This window comes from Larus michahellis, chromosome 2, assembly GCF_964199755.1.
Source record: "Larus michahellis chromosome 2, bLarMic1.1, whole genome shotgun sequence".
Classification (NCBI taxonomy): Eukaryota; Metazoa; Chordata; class Aves; order Charadriiformes; family Laridae; genus Larus; species Larus michahellis.
This window is the reverse complement of record NC_133897.1, coordinates 9,444,231-9,461,129: the sequence shown is the minus strand read 5'-3', so window position 1 is coordinate 9,461,129 and position 16,899 is coordinate 9,444,231. Positions and strand designations below refer to the sequence as shown.

The 16,899-nt window shown below is 41.9% G+C and overlaps 1 protein-coding gene across 4 annotated transcripts in view; it reads right to left on the bottom strand.

Moving 5' to 3' along the window:
• DPP6 (dipeptidyl peptidase like 6) overlaps positions 1-16,899 on the bottom strand; it is a 570,235-nt gene that overhangs the window by 77,447 nt on the left and 475,889 nt on the right. For all 4 annotated transcript variants that reach the window (XM_074574110.1, XM_074574111.1, XM_074574108.1 and 1 more), the window contains exon 8: positions 11,816-11,936. In XM_074574110.1, the coding sequence (XP_074430211.1) occupies positions 11,816-11,936 (121 nt within the window). The remainder of the gene's footprint in view (positions 1-11,815; positions 11,937-16,899) is intronic.

Genomic DNA, 16,899 nt, shown 5'->3' with positions numbered 1-16,899 from the left:
TTGTATAATTTTGCTCTGGATCTAGTATACAAATCAGGCTGTTGTACATATTAAGCGAGATTGTAATTGTGAATTTTACACCTACTTTTCCGGCACGTTTGTGTGAATTGTAGGAAATATTTTTCTGCTAATAGATTGGAATTCAAATACTCTGCCCAACAGACTGCAGTGGCTGCCCTTTGCTGTATAGCAAGTACCAGGTGAGACAACGAGTGAATGTTTTCTTGGTGTAGCTTACATCCATACAGACGCTACAGTTGCAAAACCATCTAGCAGACCTAGCTACATCACAGGAAATTTTGTGGATAAAAACACAGAGCACACGATAGTTTGCTTTGGTACTATACGATGTTTCCTCTCACATTAAACTCAAAAATCCTTTAGAGATGAAAAGAGAGTCCTTCAAAATCCACAAATAAGCAATTTGTTAATAAGAAGAATTTTAAATAATTAAAATAAATTACAGGATTTAGCTCTTAGCAGCTTTTTGTGTTGCCGTGCTCTTTGACGTAACTCAAAACAATAGACTAAAATTTTCCAGTGCAGAGTGATACACAAGAACTTTCATGGCCTGAAAACTTGTTATGCTTGGAGATAAGGGCGCAACAGTTTTCCAGTCATTACCCAGAAAAAAAACCAAAAAGGGAAAAAAAAGGAGTCTAATCATAATTTTCTAGCATGCAAACAATAGCTTGTCAAGCCGGTAGCACAAGCTGGCTGCAAGTGTGAGCATTCAACATCAAGATGACCCAGGCGAAAACAGAAATGGCTGTGATCCCTTTAGAAGAAAAGAACTGGGATGAACGGCATCAAATCCAGCTCCACACAGCCCGGCTGTGCTGTGGAAATAGTAGGAAGCCCAGTTTGAAATGGAACGAGTGGAAAGCAGGCAAAGAGGCTGGGGAAAACATAAGTGGTCGCTGCTGTTCTTGCTGGAGGCTGCAGAGCTGAGCAGATGTAGAAACGTTGGTTTACTCCTTAGTGTTATTCCTGGTGGGGTACCTATGGTCTGGTGGACATCTAAACCTGGCTTGTGATGTGTAACCCCACCTCCAGACCCTGAGAAATCATGGTGGATGTGGGCGAGGGCTGCAGGGAGGCAGAAGCCGGGTGCCAGGTTGGAGCGGCACCTGCTGGTGCTTCCCATGGGTTTGAAGGGAACATCTCCCACCAGTTACAGCACTGCTTGGTCCCTGGCGTCCTCAGCTCTCATCCCAGGATAACAGGATGTGATTAAAGGTTTCTGCCATCCACCTGGATTCGGTTCCTGCTGTCCCATGCTGGTGGCTCTGCATCACTGCAGACCAGGAGCAGCTGTGTCTGCGTCACTGCAACCCGCCCTGCTGCAGACGCACGGTGTTTGCAGGCAACTCCTGCCCCCAGCCTGACACACAACAGCCAACACATACCTGGACTTGTATTTTACTATTTACCCATCTGAAAGTTTTAAGATCATCTTTAAAATACGCTATTTTCCTCCACTTTCCTAATTACCGTTAATTCCGTGGCATAGTTTCCCCTGCAGACCTGTACCCATTGAAGACTGGAAAACAACTGGCATGGAAGCTTCGCCATATGGTAGTTACTTATAGCTACGTAAACTAATTGAGTGTTGAGGCTGACGGAATCCCTGGATGCTTTATCTTTTAGAAACTGCTGGTATGTCAATCTGATCACTTCAAAGATCTGCCCTAGTTCTTCAGTTCTCCTGATCCAGAGCAAAATCCAGGCAGAGTCACCTCCACGTCCTGGTTGGTATCAACATTGCAGTCACCACTGGGCTTTTGAAAAATACCTCGTACTGTAACACCCACATCCCTCACGTACTAAAGGTCTGAGGTCCAGTGGAGAGCTGGTAGCTTGAAACACTGGTGCAAAAAAAACCCAAAATCCAGTCCTGTTTTAAGAGTGTTTTTTTCCCAGTACCAGGATCTGAGCACGATAGTTATCATTCCTCATGCGACGTCAAGCACATGCAGCACGGATAGGAATATTGAAGGTCGTTTTTCACATACGAGGGTTTAACCTCCTGCCTGTTCTGCTGGAGGAAACAGTGGACTTCAGCTCTGCGGGGACACTCCGTGCCCAGCCAGCCCTCGGCAGTAACTCACCCTTTGCGTTTCGCAGGTCGTTACCTCCTCCCCTCTTCCAGCCAAAGACCTGCTCCGACCTCTGACTGTTTCCAACTGATATTAGGATTTGGAGTTGTAGTTTTTTAACCGTATTGCAGTTTGGTTCTTTGTCTTCTATTTTTTTTTTTGTTGTTGTTTTCATTAGGAGAGCTGACACAAATTATGAGCTGACTTCTGTCATTTCTGATATTCTTTTGATTTTCCTACTATTTTACAACAATGGATAGGCCAACTCTCTAGTGAGAATCATGTATGTCAGCAGAATTTTCATCCCTTTCATGTATGCGGCTTTCACTCAGTCTAATTTGGACAGAGTACACTTATTTTTGCCTTTTTTTTTTTTTTTTTTCAATTTCTTACGGCAGATACTCTTTATTCAGGACAAGGAGCAGCGAGACAAAGAGGATAGATATTTAAACAGTCTGTAGTTTTTTCACTGTCCCCTGAATTTCCATAAGCAAGGCTGGACCAAGGAAGAACAAGTGCATCAAGAAAAAAAAAAAATACAGAAATTTACTTTTCAGGTCAAATTGATGGAATTATGCACTACCACAAAACTTCTACGGCTATCTTATAATTTGGATGTTCTTTCTGTCCTTTTAATCACTTCTTGATTGCAGCACTTCAAAAATATTAAGATTGGTTGTTTTCTTTAAAACATGTTTTTCAAGAAGAAGTTCGTGGACACTCTCAGAAGAAGAAAGCCACCCATTTTCCTCAGGGGAATAATGAGGCAAATGTAAATTTATCATGATATGTATGACTTGTATAAGTGGCTTATGTGTATTTACCCTAATGTATATAAAAACAGGTATTCTGTAACTTCTGAAGGGATATTCCAAAAGCTCCTACAGTGACTTTGTAATCTCAGAGCCAACATGTCTAACTGCAGAGATCAGAAAAAGCCATCAAAACTATACATAAAATCATATAACTAGGTCTAGAAGAAGCTCCCCCCCCAAAAAATCTTCTAATCCCCTCCTTGCAGTGAAATGAAATTGATGTTTATCTCAACAACCTGTGACAAAAACCTGTCTAATTCACTCTTAAAAATCCCCCAAGACAGAGATCCCTACAGATCCCTAGGCAATATACCCTAACTGATATACTTCCCCCCAAGATCAATGTACCTAAATTTCACACAAATGAACCCAATTCTTTTAATCTTCTCCAACATTCTACAGCCTGGAAAACTCTTATATGTGTCACAGCCACCAACACGGAAATGACGCATTTTTGTTTAATCCACAGCGAACCTGATCACCTTAATGTATTCTCTGTGTTTTATCATATCAAACTACTGATATCATTTTATGGAGGAAAAACATAGCTCTCAAATTTGAGTGAATTTGCACGTACTCTCTAACATTCACTCTTTTTTTTTTTTCCTGGGAATAACATCAGTTTAAGACATTCCCTTTGCAAACCTGATAGTGGACATAAAGCATGAATATTATGGCAAGACCCTCACATTCAGCAGCCTGGTGCAGATCCAGAGCACCACTGCTGGCTTCCGTGGAGTTATTCCAGACTTCAGATCAGCGTGGCACAGGTCAAAATCTATTTTGCAATATTTAAAGTGCTAGTGTACCAATTAGTTATTAAAAATACCAGCATGATCAGAAAATGAGGACACAGATCTCCAACAGAGGATTTAACCCAAGGCTACTGCAATGAATTTGGTGCAGAGAAATAGAACTCACGTACAAGCAGAAAACCATAGTAGCTCTGTTATACAACTTTTAATATACCATTTATTGGAAATATTTGACTCAGTGATACAATATCTATTTTCAGATGCCTGCCAGGTGCTACTTTCGTACTCTGATACTGTTCTGTGTATTTTATTTGTCAGTTTTTCATTTTTATTCACATACTCTCACTCACGCAGAACAGTAGCTAACTAATTGGGTTTAATTTGGTTGCAAGCTGGGAAGGTCTTTTCTCACATAAGGTAACTGAAGAAGTAACTGTATCCCTGACAAAGCAGTGGCAGTAAAATAACAGTGGAAAAGAGAAGAGATTGTACCACAGCAGCTGGTTAAATTTTGTGGGAAGTTGCACGTCTCAACTAAATCTGCAGAGATCAAAAGACTTAGTCTGGATTTAAACGTCTGTAACTGCACACAATTTGTGCTGTCGTGTTTGCTATACAGACTGCAAGTCTATTTTCAGGAAAAGATTGATATAAATTTCAGCAATCTCTTTAATCACGTAGCCAAGCAGACCTGAACAAGTCACTCACAATTTGTTGCAATGCAGACGAGTGTTGCCTTACCTTAAAAGATTAAAATACTGGCAATAGCAGAGCATGACATTTTTATTTTTACCATTACTGCAAGTATAAAGAAATCATCCAACGACGGTTGGCTCAGAGCTTTTCCTGAAGAAATGCCCTTTTAAATAGGATATCTGTGAAAGGAGAAGCTTCCACAGAAACACAACAACCTGACTTGCTGAACACCTCTTTACGTAAAATACTGGCAGCCACTGGCTAACCTGCGACATCAGGATGGACACCTGGCTTCCCTCCACCGCCCCAAGGACATCACTGACCACTGTAAATAATATTCCGTTTTCCTTCCAAAAGCCATCCTGGAGCCTGACTGATGGCGATCCAAAAATTAGAGGATGACAGGTGTTGGGTTTGGCTGGCAGCCCCCTTCACAACAACCTTCTGCGGAAAGGGAAGGTTAAAGACTGGGCTAGAGCTGGCAAGGTTTACCGTGGTGCGGTGCTGGATTTTGAAGCCAGTCCAGATAACGGCACATTTTAAAGTTTTCAGGAGCTTGCTGGTTTCTAGGCAGGCATTCGCAATGTGCCTTGTAAATGGTTCAATTTTCCCTGCCCTTAGCCAACTGAGAAGGGCCAGAAGGCTGCTCCTGGTGGTGCAATCTATAGCGTGAGCTTCCCCGTGACAGGGGAACCTCCGCCAAAGCAAGAAGGTGAGGGAACTTCTACCGAACCTTTAATGACATAATCCGGTAAGATTTAAGGCTCTCTTTTCCTCTGCTTTAACTTGAATTAGGCAGAATAATGTTGAATCTAGCTCATCTTCCTTGCAACAGAATTACATACGGTGGATACACTTTAAACACAAGGCTGAGGCCAAGAGCTGCTCTTCATTCTTATTTTGACTGCAACCGAAAAAGCCAGATTTTATGCACGTTTGGTATAAATGAGCGTGCAAATAAAGGTGCACCAAAAAAAAAAAAAAAGCCACCTACACTTTCAATAGGCAGATAAATAATGGCTAACTGGGAATTGCACAAGCCCAAGTGCTAAACACCAGCTGCATGTGCTGAACGGGCAACGCTGACTGATGTCCGAGATGCAAAAGAGAGGAAAGCTCTCCATTTTAACAGGGTGACAATGTCACTGAAGTGCCACGCTGGCTTCGCTACCTCGCCTCAACAAACACAGAAATGAGGGAGCAAATTCCGTACAGCTTCCCCCAAAGCCCTGAATAAGAGCAGCAAGTACTTGAGGACAAACTAGTGATTTTTAGACTTGGGGTGCATTTGTGGCACTATTTGAGGCCATTTCCCAGTGCCAGGTGTTTTCCTACCTCCTTTATCCCATAGCAGATGTCTAGAACTGCAATTTACCCACCTCCATGAACTATTTTCTCTGTGACTGAAGACGTGAAAGTTCTTAAAAACAGGCAAACAAGAATCTGTATTCACTGTCCCAGTGATTCTTCACATATCTTGTCAAAAAGGAATCAGTCATTTCTAGTCACATTAGGGCTGGCCCCTTTTCCTGTCCTGAGCCCTGGCTTTAGCATCCTTTCGGCATGAAATTAATTTATCCAGAGTACCTTAAAAAATTCAGTGATGACTCAGTCGTCTTCATCACATCCTCCCCCACCAGGTCTTGGAGCTAGTAATTACTGGTAAAGGTTAGCCCTACACTGTGAAATATTAGGAGATACGATCTCCTTCTCTGGTGACACTGAGCAGGAGTTTTAGGAGTTACTTGCTTTCAGCCTAATTATGAATGTCCCTTTTCAAATTCAGGTATAATTTGATCATCACAGTTCCTGTATCCAAGCAGAAGTTCAGTGTTCGCATATTACACAAAGACAAATGAGGTAAGGCACCGTTTCAGGAGGCTTATCTAGCATTTTCCCAGTGTTAAGACCATTTCCACAGTCCCAGGATTAATACTTCTAAACTTAAGAAATATACCTACTTCACTTGCTTGAAATACTATAAGCATAAAAGATACTGCTCAAAATAACTGCTATTTCATTTGGCAGCTGCTACCAGGCACGGCACCTCTGAGACCAGCCATACATGTTCTAAATATACCCTCCGATTTTTGTGAGATGCTGATTAAATTATGGAAAAGATTTTTCTTTATTACTGTGTTCTCTCTCCTACCTTTATAAAGCCTAGAAAAGTAACGGAACCACCATTAGCACGAATCAGCCTGTAGCTTTGGATGCGTAGTTCCCATAAGCTCAGGGAGAGTTTCAGGGATCTGTATGTGAGGGGAAATCGGGAGCCTTCATTAGATCTTGCAGCAAAAAAAAAAATCTGCAGTTTCATTGTCTTAATGACGATGACATCCTGGCCTCTCCCACCAGGTGTCACTGCGAAGTCACATAAGAGGATCTGTTGGTGATAACATAAGATGCCGGCAGAATGAAGATTGATAAGGCATACGAGTCATCGCTGAAAAAGAGTCTCTCTTCACTCCTCCCCTTGCTCCCTAGCCAAAAATAAAGCACAGCAACACCGTGAGCATTGAGCTCAACAGAGCAGAGTATTAATTTTGAACGATGGATACGTATCGCTCATATCGCCTAAGAGTTTTAAACGCCTGCCGCGGGAGCTGGGGCTGGTGCCGGGCTGCCAGATGTGGCTCACGCTGACGTGAGGATGAGGAGATGTCCAGATGAGACATCACAGCCACCGTGTCAGGACTAAGTCTGGACCGGGGATGCTCACTTTGAGATGGTTTTTAGAGACTTACAGGACAAACCTTTCTGATCTCTCTGACAGTGACATGAGACAAGGCAGTAACCCACGTGCCACTCTTCCTTTTGCAACCAAAGTCCCAAAAAAACAAAAATGTGTCCTGCAGAACAAGTTGCAAAAGAGCTTCTAAGGGACTTCTCTTACATCTGGGGACACGTGCAGCAAAGCACAAGGAAAACCCTCAGTTTCACACTCTATGGGTGGGACAGGCCCATCTATAGGTGAAAATCCTTCTTTCCGCTCCTGCTGGTGACGAGCACATGCCACTGTGTCACGTCCTGCTCCCCTATGATTTCCAAGAAGTTTTAAGTTAAGATGCTAAGAAACTAAGTAGCTCTCCAGAAGTCACGTACCTCTGTCTGTGAGCACAGACTTGCTCAAAGGAGGTCATACCAGGGTTTAGAGCAGTGCAGCCCAGGAAAGGTCCCTGTCCTGCTCATCAGAGCCACCTAAAGGGACCCTGAATTACCCTGATGGGGCGTCCCGGATCTGGCAGCAGCACACCTGTGGGGAGGGAAGTCCTTCTGCCCCATTCCTCCCATTCCTTGCCCCATTCCACACTCCCAAACACAAATGAACTCCAACGAGCTTCCAAACTGCAGCACAGGGACATCCCAACCTTCTCGTTGTCACATCGCAGGATCACACAGGCAGAGCCCCTTGCTGCCACCCTTTCTCACAGCATCTGAACGATCTCCCCAAGTGCCCGGTAGCAAATGAAGATACTTTAATTACACCATGACAGAATTCATTCTGTTGAAGAGTGCTGTAACAAAGTGCTTAAATGAAATGAATTTTACCTGCACTTTACTTGTTAAAACCCACATTACTTTTATTAAAGCACTATATATATACATAAAGAACATATAAATACTCTTATCCTATTGCTTTGAAAGTACTTTGTGCTATACCGCCACTTCTTTTAAAATTATCTTTAAGCCTCATTGTTGGTAAAACGTGCTCTCAAGCCAACAACAATCACAAAGCAAACTGAAACACAAACCACTCTTTGCCAATGCTGTGCATTTAAATGCTCGGCTGGTTTCAGTTGCAGAACTTTAAACTCTCTTTTATAGGATATCACTCCATTTTAGTATAGGCATCTATCAGGCACAGCTCTGGAAATGTTAAGTCAGACTATGAAAACGTTGTCAATGCTTATTTTAGTAATAAAAGCCATGTTTAATCTATGCTTTCATGTTACAGTAATCTATGTATCAATCTATAACCTTCCAGCTAAATGCACTAAGTAGATTAAGCTCTGATTGATTTGAAATGTTTTTCACTATATTATCAAAAGTCTACAGATCAGCATAAACACCTCGAAGAAATTTTTTCCCCCTTTGGCAGATTTACAAAAGCAGAGCTTAACTTGAATTGAAATGAACTTCTGCATTTTTCCAGGGCAAAAAACCTGTCAAATCTACTCTAGATCTCCTCTCCTTCCGGACTTAGTAAAAACCTGTGATTAACAGTACTGTGCATCTATCCTGTCGTGACAAAACCAATCATGTTATGAAGAAAAGTGTTCCCTCTGGGTCTACCATTCGTATCAAGCGCCAGGAGCTGCCCCCCCCCCCAAACGGTGGCACTGCTGGGACTGTGATTTGCAGAGCGCGCTCTGCGAACAGCTCTCGGACGGGGAGGGTGGGGGATTGTTGATGTGCCCTTGCCGATTAGGATAAAAGACCTTAAAAAGTGGCTTCCTCAAATAGAAAACATCAAGATTTTTTTTTTTTCCTCTTTTTTTCCCCCCCCCCCCGTGTGCTGCGTTGAGGGAAAGCGAGAAGCGGGTCAGGAGCTGTCACAGTCACCCGTCGGGCGCTGCGGGCAGGCTCGGCTGCCGCTGCCGGAGGCGGTGAACTGCAGCAAGAAAAAGAGCACGGGAGGGAAGAGGAGTGCGCTGAACTCTCCGTGATCCCGTTTCAGCGTTTCCCGCAGCTCCTTTGCAGACTATCTGCTGAAGACGGCTGCACAGATGGAATGAGATTTCTACATATGCTCAGCATCCATCCCGGTAGCTCGCTGAGACGGCGGCAGTGCAAACAAACACGGCTCTGAGGATCCCATCCAGCTCTGTTAGGGAGCTGGGGAAGGAACATCTACAAATGTCAGTCAGAATGAGGGAAGAGGAAAAATAGCCCTGAGGTGGTAAATTTCGATCCTTGCCCAGATATCAAGCAATTCCAGTCGGGCGAGTTTGGATTTAAAAAATTTTTTCCATTTATGCCACCAAAGAGGAGGCACCTAAGAAAAGGAGAGAAGCTGGAAAAATAAAGGTGCCGGTAACAGTGTGTTGACAGAGCATCCCAGTGCTGCTAGGGGAAAACTTCAGTCTCACTGACAACGATGGACTTCCCACGGACTCCGTTGAGGAGGTGTCATCCATCTCCCAGTGGTCTTTACCCATTTACCACCACGTGATACTCCATTTCTTCTGGGATCCCTCTCCATCCCTCCATGCATTCAGAGAGCTGACATCTGAACACTGCAGACCCATTCGATCCCGTGGCCCCACAGCTTGTTCAAACACCTGCCACGAATCCTCAGTCCTTAGTCCAGTCCCAGGTTTACGTCCATGAGGACCGCACAAGTGGCGTTGTGGGAGTTCAGTTTGCACGGTCCAGCTCGCGATTTGATTTTGGATTCTGCACCCCATCACTTGGGAACATTTTTATCTAAGGTTTTCTTGTGGGTCCTTCTACACCTTGCTTGCGATGCAAGAAAAGGTGTTTGTTTTTTTTTTCAATGCAAGCTGTACTTGGACAGAAAATGACATTTCCAAAAGGATGCTATACCCAAATTTCTGCAAAACTTACCCCCAGTGAACAGCAGGTCCAGCAGCCCTACTCTGCACATGCTGCTCAGAGAGGTTACAGAACTTGGCTTGGTATATCTGACTGTATTTCACAGAATCATAGAATAGTTTGGGTTGGAAGGGACCTTAAAAGGTCATCTAGTCCAACCTCCCCTGCAATAAGCAGGGACATCTTCAACTAGATCAGGTTGCTTTGATCACAGATTCATTTCTTATCCCAGTACATTAACATAAAGTTAACAAGAAAGTTCATTACGAAGGACAAACCTGAAAGTCAATGTCAGCCAAGCAATTGCCTGAGCAATCCCATAATTGAATAAAAATATGTGTCAGCAAAACACAAGTGTCACCACGGGCTTGCCGGTGTGCTTGGAGTTCAGCAGCTTGACAAACTCCTGTCAGCATGGCGCTGCGTGCAGGACTCTATGAGAAGACCTTGTGTACTAAATGATGTTTATCAGCAAAATCCAGGTACTAATATGCTCATTCGACCTACACAGCCAACAGGCCTGCCCCCAACTTCAGCAACAAATTAATAAGCGAAGAAAAATTAAAGAAAATTGCATTTTGTACCCTTTTAGCCACGCCTTTGCTTACAAAGTGCTTCACGAGGAGGACATTCACTTGCGAATATTCTGTTGTACAATGTAAACCACATTTAAATATCAAAAGTAATCTAAACCACTATCACATTTTTCCACTGATGCGTTCGATGAGTTTGTACGCTGATTTATGGGACCGGCTTCTCTGGGAGTGGCAAACAAAAGAATTTATTTCATTTCCCTCACTTTTGAGTCCAACAGTCCCAGCTTAGCTGTAATATAGAGTAATTTAAGGAGTGCTTCCAATTTTTACACCAATTAATGGTGAATGGCATTTTGCAACCTATTTTGTTCCATTAAACCTCAAGAAAACTGGGAGCAGCCAACAGGGCGCAGTTAATAGAAGCATCTGGACACTTCTTTCTGTAGAGGTAAGAAAAGCTTGGGACTGTGCTGGGACCTGCAGAAAGAAGTGGGACTTTAGAGGGAAACTCTATCACAAGAAAAAGACACTGCCAGGTCCCAAAACCAGGATCCTTGTGAAAAGAAACTGCTGGCAGCAATAGCTAGCAACAGAGAAAGGGATGCACGTTGTATGCATGTTACATATATATGTTATATATATATATATATTTTAATTCTGATAAAGTATTAGCTTAAAAACCTATAACATCCCCCAAAAGAACTGGGGATGGCTGGGATCCTCTCCTAAGCTAGTGAGCAGCTGAGACTATTTTGCAAGCAGCTCCCCACAGAAACTTAAAGGGCCATTTGCCAGCTGAAAGGACCAAAGCAAATCAGTGCTCCAGTGATGACCCTCTACCCCACCAGGCCCATTTTCAAGGGAAATAAGTCAATTACTGCGAGGACCTGTTTGCTTTTAGAAAATTTTTAGGTAGCAAGATCTGGGCAGCTTCCAGGGCCCACCTAGTGATGTGGAAAACAACCAATCAAGTAAAATTGTTTCCTCGCTTCTTCCTTTAAAATAAACCCCCTTTCCCTCCCCGTTTCTCTCTTTTTCTGTGATTTGAAAACTGTCACATCTATGAGTGATTGCAGGTGCCATTAAATAATGAAGCAGTTCTGTTCATTAAAGCTTTGTGATTTATTACCTTTGGACTAAGGGAAAGAAAAACAGCCTGAAAACAGAATTCTTACATCATTTCACATTATTTCCAGCCCAGCACTTCAGAAAACTGTCAGAATAGCAGATTTTTAGCTCCATGGCCCACCAGTCCCCAGAAATGCACTGCTGAACGTCTAATTCCAGCCAGTGCTGTAAATCTAGAGTGTAACTTCAACTCGTAACTAACTGCTCCCCTAAATGGTGTGTCCTACCTTCGTACAGCCAGTCGCTGAGCCCATTGAAAATAACACCTTCCTTTCCTGTGGAGACCACTCGGATGGCTTGTTTCCCCACATGGGCACAGTAATAGATGTTATTCTCAAAGATAAATATCTGATTTGGAGGGAAGAAGAAAAAGAGAACAGCATTAAGCAGTGGCTCCATTATAAAATGTTGTATTTTGCTTTTACAATAATTGGCAGTACAAAAATCACATATCACATTTTTATAGCGCCTTTTGTCAAAAAAGGATTTCCACAGCTTGCTTCCAATTCCATCAACTAATAGAAAGATGCTAATTTACAACAAACTGAAGCCTTGGTCCTTTGATACCAGCTTTATTTTTCTCACTCCTGTCTTCATTTCAGAAATTGAGCGGTGCAGTCAGAGGGCGGGAAATGAAGAACGCCATCACTCAGGTTTTTGAAAAAGTGGTCCAGGACACAGCAGCAGTTTGCAGAGCTGATGGTGATGTTATGTGGCGAGTGAACTGCCTACTGGAAATGGCTTCTTGCTTGTTTCCAGCTGCTCCTATTTCCTTAAAACACAGCTGGCAACCTATTAAATAAATTTGAACCCAGTTTTTAATGCGGATGCAACAAGACAACATGTGCTATCGAACAGGGGGCAGTTATGTCACTGCAACAAACGAGGCACAACCTCCATGAGGAGGCTGATGTTTCGGTTGGGGAGGAGATGCACACACTCCAAGGACCCAAAGGGGTGTGCTTAGACCTCCCACCCTGCCCTGGTCCCCAGGTCACCTTCCCACGGGAAGCAGGGTGGACTGGATGAAGGCACCCATGGGGTTTCACCTCCCTGCCAGCATGGATGCAGCCAGCCAAAACACCCAGCCCGCCTTTGGAAACCTCTTCCCTACAGTGGCAAAAATCTGGTGGATTGAGGTTGCTGAAAGATTACATGATCAGATGTTATGGGACCTCATAGGTCCTTGGGGGTGCAAGGGCAGCCCCACACCAAGGATCGCCTTCGGGTGCCAAAGGCTCCCTGCAAACACTTGCTGGCACAGCTGGTGCTGTCGGTGGGAAAGCAATTCCATCTTGGAGATGAATTTATAGATGTAAAATTCTTACCAATCATAAAATTTCAATTCAAGATTGTCAGGAGAGGAGCCTAACATAAGACTCGCAAATAAGCCTCATGGCTTTTTTAAAAGCTAATTTCATGCGAGTCATTAGATCTACTGCTCTGAGAATGCTTTTGGGAAACAGGCTGTTTATTTAGGTGTTTAAGCGCTGATCAGCGAGCAAAACCTTAGCCATCCATTTAAAAAAACATTTTTTCATGGCATCAGTCTATTATCTGGTTAAATGTTTTGCTGTCATCGATGACACTGATCTTGTCCCCTCCTCACCCCAAAGCGAACTGTGTCCTGCTCAAAGTGGAGCTCTTGTTTTTAAAATATTATTAAACTTCATTCAGACTACAAAAATGTACTGAACAGGGTATCAGAAAACCATTTAGACTGAAAGACCAACTGTTAAAATAATTTAGTAGACATTTACAGATGGATCATAGAATGGTTTAGGTTGGAAGGAACCTTAAACATCACCTAGTTCCAATGCCCCTGCCGTGGGCAGAGGCACGTCCCACTAGACCAGGTCGCTCAACCTTTATGTAGGAAAAAATATTAGGCATCTTTACCACGATAGTAGAATGAAATTTCTCATGTTACACTCATGAAGAGAGAGAACTGGGAAAAATATTTGCTTTCAGATCCTGTTTTACATCCTATTATGGTATGCGTTTCACCTAAAGATGAGCTGGAAAGATTCCAGAAGAAAGTATAGATCCTAATTTAATTTTGGCAGCAGTTATGGCGAGTTTGCCTAAAGGGTAAAAAGTATGACTGAAACTGTAACTTGCTTTTATTCCTTTTAAACTAAGAAAAGCTGCATCCAATCATTATTTTTGAAAGTAAAAAATACGTTGTGGAAGATACTACATTCTCTTTCCTAACTTGATGTTTAGCAAGCAGAGGAGCCAGGTGAGGGATGCCAAGTAAAGAATTTTATGTGTTAGCTAGTCTGCATATGGGAGGGTTGTTGAAGCTCAAATGTACATAAAAATCAGGAAGACTAAGCAAAATAAAATACTCTGGGCCCAAACAAATCCAAATCTCTGTGTCCCAGAGATAAACATGCTGGGGGTGCTTGGTTGGGGGCTCTTCTGTGACAGGCACACGATCAAGAGGAGTCATTCAAGCGATGCAACCCTTCCGTTGCCCAGATTCTCCCAGCAAATGAAGGTTTTGCAATATTTTGTACTGCATTCAATTTTAAATTAATTTACGGGAAAAATAAAGAAGGTGGATGGACAACCTGCTCCTGCCCCTGCCCTTCCCTTTGTAAAGCACTGCAAAGTTTTCTGTCTTCACTGTTTTGTCTTTCAAAAGCTTCGTTGCACTAATCAGGCTGCATGAGGTACCCAGTAGCTGCAATGGAAAAATAACAGAGTGCGCTGACTTCAAACTGCCTCCCATATAATTCAGAGCCAAACTGCAGCACCTCATAGAGAATTTAAAATTATCCTCCTAACCACAGTGTCTTGTACCCTAAAAACGTCAACCATAATCAAGATAAAAGATAACTGAAGCAGCACAAGGAAGGTTTCTGTGTAACATATCTTATAAATTAAGAAAAAGCTTTTGAACTTCCGTTATTCATCAAAAAGAAATGTCTTTGGATTACTTCACATTCTGGGTTAGAAAGATATTAGAGGATATTATGAAATACCTATGTAATATTTTTTCTGTTTTGGTTTTATGACATCAAAGCAGTGCTTTCTCTCAAATGATCACAATCCTTTCAGCTAATTAGAAGCTAAGAAATTTTAATAAAGAAAAATAATAAAAAAAATGTATGGGCATCACTTTCACATTATTTTATGCTTGTTTTACATAGCGTTTACAAATGTAAAATGACAACAGAAAGGGTCGAGCTCAGTTCTACGCCTCTCTGTACAGGAGACTATGACCAGACCCAAAATTTCTGGTGTCTTCTTTTTTGATGCGCATATTTGAGCAAGACTCTACCCCCAACATTCTTGCTATATATATGCCCTTTATCGTGGACAGCTGATAAAGTCCATCACTGAGCACAACCAATGGCATGGAAAATAAACCTGGGCTATGTCAGGAAGATATCCCCATGCTGAATGCCATGTCCTTTTTTGTCAAGACATATTCCATGCAGAGGAAAGAGAAGATATTCTGAAAGAATTAAGAAGAATGGAAACATCCATACATAGATTGAAGAAAATGAAATTGCTAACTCTATAGAATAGACAAGGAAGACATAAGCTCTACAAGATAAAGGAGAGGAAAGAGAAAAAAGGAAAAGGATGTTTTCAGCCTTTAATTTCTCCAAAGCAACAAGGAAACCAATGAAACTTAGAAGAAAGCTGTTTAAAAGTTGGTAAAAATATTTTTCCTAGCGAAATCAGAATTAATGTGTGGAACTTCTTGCCACTGGATGTAACAGAAGACAAAAACTTCATTCTCTTCCTGCTGGATGTTATAATAGATGCTCAAAAGATTAAATACTCAAGAAAGATAACTGGAATGTCCTGGGGGACTAAGATAAAGGTTTTTTTGTTTGTTTGGTTGGTTGGTTTTTTTTAAATGAATTCACTTAATTCCAGGGTAAAAAAAAATAAAGAGAAAAATCAATGGGGATTTGCTGTTGGCTTTATGTGGCTCAGGATGTCACCTGAAACTTTCAGCATATGATGTGACCCCTTTAGCCTCAGGTATCAACACACCACTAACTCCTGGGGGCTGGGAAGAAATCTCTGCCTGTTTGCAACTTGTATTAGAGCCGATTACTTCAAAGCATTTGACATCCTTGGGTGACACAACTAACATTGGAGGAAAAACACTAGACTGGTTAGACCAAAGGCCTGAGACAGGAGGAAAACTTTAAGTCAAAGATTAAGTATTTATCCTATAAGATAAATTTATACAGTAAGGTAAATGTTTAAACTCACAACTAAATAAACTGAATTCACTTAAAACATACAAAAGCCTTAACAACACTGACTGACATAAGGAGGATTCATTTAAATTTTTTTGCAAGTGATTAAGGGCTTCTGAAGTAATGTTCTCTACCGAACTGACACAGAGTAGTATTAAGTAATTATGCTGCAGTAATTAAAATACTGGTACTTTAAAATGGATTAATTTATGGACCTTTTCAGGAATCTAAAGAAAATCTCCTCAAGCCCACTGCAAAAGTCACAGTGACCAACTATATCGAGAAGGTGAATACTACACCCCCTTTTACAGTTGTTCAAGCCACCCTCCTTCCAGTCAAAGAGATGAGTGAAGTTTCTATTTCTTCACAGACCAAGAAAAAATAAATTCATATGCATTAATCTGCATTTCTACTGCTTCTATTTATTTTCCAACTGTAGGGCGGCATTCTAAGTTTATGTTCTCTTTATCCCGTGATTTCTAAGGTGCATAACTTGTCAACTGAACGAGCGACATCACTCAAATTTAGCATCTCCAAAGCATAAAGTTAATGCCTGGATGCTTATTACTTTAAATTATTAGCACATTGTAGAAGCATGAATGTTTCCTACACGTTAGGCGGCAGACTTCCGCCCTGCAAGGTCAGCCCACAGGATTTAACTATGAGAGAGCAGTTAACATAGAAAGTTTGGCCACTTTGGTCAACAAGAACTGGTCTTCGTGTATAGACAGGCACAAAGTCTTGCCTTGACACTGTTCTAAATTCCAAATCAGACCAAAGTTCCTTGGAGTCTGGCAAAAACAGTTACAAAAGGGAAGACTCAGCGAGTGGGGAAATATAACTACAAATCAACACGCTACTCTCTTTCCAACATAATGTACAACACTGCTCTTTGTTTTTAATGTTAATGCTTTCTTTTATGTCCACCCATCCCATGTAGAAGGCTGCTCTTTTGCTGGAAAACTAGTTTACCTGAGGGAGTGTTCTGGCAAAATAAATAAAATAACAGATTCATTTTATAATCCTGTGCATCTCTCAGAAATGCTTATCTTTATTTTGCAGAATCAGGAAAAAATATCTGT